Below are 4,661 nucleotides of genomic sequence, written 5' to 3'. Positions count from 1 at the left end.
CCCCTGAAGATGCTAAAGACTTTAGCGAAACGTCTGGTAAAAACGTGAAGAACAGTGTTTTCTTGCACATAAAAGAGATCAAAAAGCCTTTGAAATACCTAAAATATTATACCAAAAATTGATCATCAACTAATAATCAAATTGTATAATCTCGGAAGGCCTGCCGAGGTATATATTTTTTCTTTTTATTAAACATCAACGAAGAATCACAACAACAAACATGAAGGACTTCTACAAACATATGAAGTACAAACACGGCGAACACACATGCATGACACTGAAACGCTACAGTAAACTAAAACAGAAGTTAACCAAACAGATGGCGCAACTTAAGTTCTTATTAGAATGCAGGAAATATAACCTACTGCCAAATCACTTGACAAATGCAATCAAGAAGGTTAATATAAACACCACATCCCACAAACTAAAAGCACAAACCGAAAAAACAAAACAACTTTTTTTAAAGAAAATACTCAATACAGAAATTTCACAAACAAACATGAGTATTAGGACTTCTAAGACCCATCTACATCACGCGCAACAACAACTTAAACACAGCATAAGCAAAATAGAACTGGATTGCTTTATCTGCAAGCAAGACTGCCTCGGCCAGAGAATTAAAAAAGAACGCGAAACAATACAAACATCTAAGCTCGAGAGACTAAAATACCAACAAATGCAGAAGCTGGGAATAGATTTAAACAACGATTGGTTTGTAAACAAAACGGACATAGATTTCCCAGTAGAAACAAAGTGGCTGCTGTCATTAGGCAGGAAATTCACACTACCCACAACGAAGACTAGTTTCCCACCGATTCGAATGATTGCAGAAATTGAACAAATCATACAACAAGAAAAGGATGACAGAGTCAAGGAAATTGCAAGATGCAAACTCAGCAATAATATAATACAATTTAAACGGAATATAAGGCACAACTCAGCAGAAAAATTTATATTAGAAACATTCAATAAGACCAAAACTTTCTTAAAGTCGCACAAAGACGATATTATCTTAACAGACGCAGATAAGGGAAACAAAACAGTGGTAATGTACAAAGAGGACTACACAGAAAAGATGAACAAACTACTTGATGACAAAAACACGTATAAAATAGTAAGAAACGATCCAACAAATGCGCTACAGAGGAAGAACAACACCCTGGTTGACGAATTGTACAAAAGCAAAATTATTGACTACAGAGGTAAACAACAACTCGTATGCACAGCAGCGATTGCACCACGACTTTACGGATTACCAAAGATCCACAAACCTGACTTGCCCTTAAGGCCAATTTGTTCGTCCATCAATGTTCCGTGTTATGGTTTGTCCAAATATGTAGGTAAGATTCTCAGTAATCTCATCTCTGAGGAATACAATATAAAAAATGCGTTCAGATTGAAAGATAAACTGGATAAAGTAAAAGTAAGTGAGGAAGAATTGCTGGTGTCTTTTGATGAGTATCGTTGTTTACCAACATTCCGATACCCTTAGCCATTAATATCATAATGTCAAAATGGAGCACAATAAAACAGTCGACGAACATCCCCAAAAACAAATTTCTAAATATCCTTAATTTCTGCCAGAAGGATAATAATTATTTCGCGTGCAACGAAAAATTCTACATTCAAACCTTTGGAATGCCAATGGGAAACCCTCTCTCACCCACAATTGCTGATATTATAATGGACGATTTACTGAACGCAACTTTGATAGAACTTAAAGAAATCTATAAAATTGATATACAATTTATAGTAAAATATGTGGATTAGAGGTGTCAAACTATCGATAGTCACACCAGCGACAGTTTTGATAGTTTTCAGAAAAACTATCAATATTCACGATAGTCTCGAAAAAAACAAAACTATCGATAGCACTATGGATAGCGCTAAATCAGTTAGGTTGCTTTGTTTATACAGGATCATAGTGAAATAAAAAATTTTCTTATAAAATTTATAATCACTCAAAATTAAGGAANTGGATCATAGTGAAATAAATATTATCTTATAAAATTTATAATCACTCAAAATTAAGTAACTGCTTTGCCAAAATACTTCTCTTTTTAGAAAGTTCAAAAACAAATACAAGTTATACAAATAAAACAGGATTTACGATTAACATATGTATGTATTTTGCCCTAAATGCGTGCATATTTGAATATGACGTCGGCATCGCACTAAAAACAAAATTTTTAATTCCAATTCAAATAATTTCAAAATAATTGGTAGAGATGATCGATAGTCCACTAAACTATCGATATTTTTGATAGTATAAGAAAAAACTATCAAGGAGTATTGATAGTNTTCTAATGAGGATGACATTTTGGCCATAGTTAAACGAAAGGATGTGGACATTATATTGAAAGTAGGGTTGTTCGACTTCACTAGAAAGTCGACTTTCGACTTTTCGATCGACTCTGTACAGTCGACTTTAAAAGTCGACCGATCCACGAAGAAAAGTCGACTTTGTTCGACTTTTTTAATAAAAAGAAAATGTATTAAGTATACTCTGCATTTAACTCATATATTAGCTATAAATATAGGAGTCAGAATACGCCATAAATATCTTGATTTACCAGTGGTCTTTAGAATAATCTGTAATTTAGTGAAATTCAATGCTGGGCAAAAAAAAGACACTAAAGGATTTTTAAAGATTTTGAAAATTGTTCCAGTTATACAGCATGAAAATTAAAAAAAAATTTAATTCTCACAAAAAAAAATTCTAAAAATTTTTTGAATCGATATTTGGTAATTACGGACAACTTTTTGAAAAATGTGGCCTTTCCGATGGAGCAGAATTGGCGGGTATTGGTAGAAATATAAGTGCCACTTTATAAGCATGGATAAATATGTGAGTAGCCCAGACAGCTAGTGGATTGAGACTATCCACACGACTAATGTCGCATATTAACTGGAATCCTCTAGCAACGTTTTTAGCGGTGTTTCAAATTTTGTAACTTACGGATTGGTCAAATTCGAACCAAAGACTCTCTGTAAAAACTTACATAAACTCAAGCAGAAAAACTTTCTTGCATGAAATTGTTAAAATAAATATAATAATAATATAATATGTTTATCTTACCTCATTATTAACTGAAGATTGTGGANACGTAACAATATGGCAGCACAGAAAAGATGCAACTCTGCCAAACAAAGAAATATACAAACGCGAACATTCTTTGGTTTTCTTTTATTCTTGGATTATATTCTTAGAAGTTTTTAAGCGAACGTCACTTTTGAATTCGCAAACGAACATTATTCGTACTCCCTTTTTATTTTTCTAAAACGATGTAAATGAATTATATGTATTAACTTGGATTTTAATTTCAATAAATAGTTTTTTAAAGCTGCTGTACCTGCTCAAATTAAAAGTGGGCAACACGATTGTTTTAACTGGGCGGACAGCTGCTGTGAACGTTGGTGAACCAACAATTCTTTAAAAAATTTGTGGCAAATTTCTAAACATGAGCACCGAGGCTGATTGCGGCATTTGCAAAGATTCCGAGGAGGGAGACATGGTGCAATGTGATGACTGTGACAAGTGGTTTCACTTTCAGTGCGCAGGTGTCTCAGCTAGCATCGCAACGAGTAGTTGGGTATGCAATGAATGTACCAACAATAACACGGTCGTCGCCATTGAACCCAAATCGCAGCAAGAAGAGACTTCACAGCCTCCGGACAACGCAGAGCAAGCAAAGAAGTGTATGCAGGAGAGTGCTACGCTAGTGGGTAGTGTCCTAGATGTAAGATTGGAGCTTCAACGTCTGGAAGAAGAGCAGCAAACAAATCTTCTGTTTCTAAGAAGGAAATATGAAATATTGCAGAGACATGGTGTCACGCCTGACACGAACATCAACGCGGATGCAACATTTTCTTGCATGTCTACTGTATTGAATGCAACAAATGAAAATATGCACGGTGGTGTACAGGGTGCAGCAAGCTATCCTGTAACCAACAATATTGCACATGATGCGAATATACAAACAAGGGGATCAGTGTCGACTTCATGAAATGGTCCAAGTACGCATGCTTCGACATTCATGCAAATAGGTAGTACTCAACAAGTGGATGGGTGTTATAGACAGGTGCAGGGCGGTAGATGCGTTAGTCGTGATAATGGCAATCACGAGTATGGTCAATATACCCAATCACAATATTGTCGTAATACGTCATCGGGAACGTATCAGCGACGCGAGCAAATACAAGCAAGGCATGCTATTCCAAAAGAGCTGCAAACTTTCAGTGGCAAACCAGAGGACTGGCCAGTCTTTATAAGTAATTTTGAAAATTCAACTCGAATTTGTGGTTTCAGCAATGACGAGAACATGCTCAGACTGCAACGTGCACTTAAAGGTAAAGCATATGAATACGTGAGCAGTCAACTTTTACTACCAGAGTTAGTACCGGAGGTAATCGCTACGCTTCGAATGGTTTTCGGTAAGCCTGAATATTTAATTAACAATATTTTGGAAAAGATTCGTTTTTCGGCTGGGGTAAATGCAAACAAGTTAGAAACGCTAGTCAACTTCTCACTAGAAGTAAAGAACCTAATTTCAACAATACAAGCAGCCAGTCTCACGGCTCATTTGAACAATCCTATGCTTTTGCAGGAGTTAATTTGTAAACTCCCAGCCAAACTAAGTTTAGATTGGGCGGTGCATAGC

At 35.6% G+C, this 4,661-nt stretch overlaps 1 protein-coding gene across 1 annotated transcript; it reads left to right on the top strand.

Moving 5' to 3' along the window:
• Positions 1-499: 499 nt before the first annotated feature.
• Positions 500-1,770, top strand: LOC108372354 (uncharacterized). Its single transcript, XM_017628019.1, has 2 exons — positions 500-1,423; positions 1,588-1,770. The coding sequence occupies exons 1-2, from the start codon at positions 500-502 to the stop codon at positions 1,768-1,770; spliced, it is 1,107 nt and encodes a 368-aa protein (XP_017483508.1).
• The last annotated feature ends 2,891 nt before the right edge of the window (positions 1,771-4,661 follow it).

The sequence above is a fragment of the Rhagoletis zephyria genome, unplaced genomic scaffold, assembly GCF_001687245.7.
Source record: "Rhagoletis zephyria isolate East Lansing unplaced genomic scaffold, Rhagoletis_zephyria_1.1 Rzeph_scaffold_05677, whole genome shotgun sequence".
Lineage (NCBI taxonomy): Eukaryota > Metazoa > Arthropoda > Insecta > Diptera > Tephritidae > Rhagoletis > Rhagoletis zephyria.
Note: the sequence above shows the minus strand (reverse complement) of the source record. Positions and strands in the feature narration are given on the sequence as shown.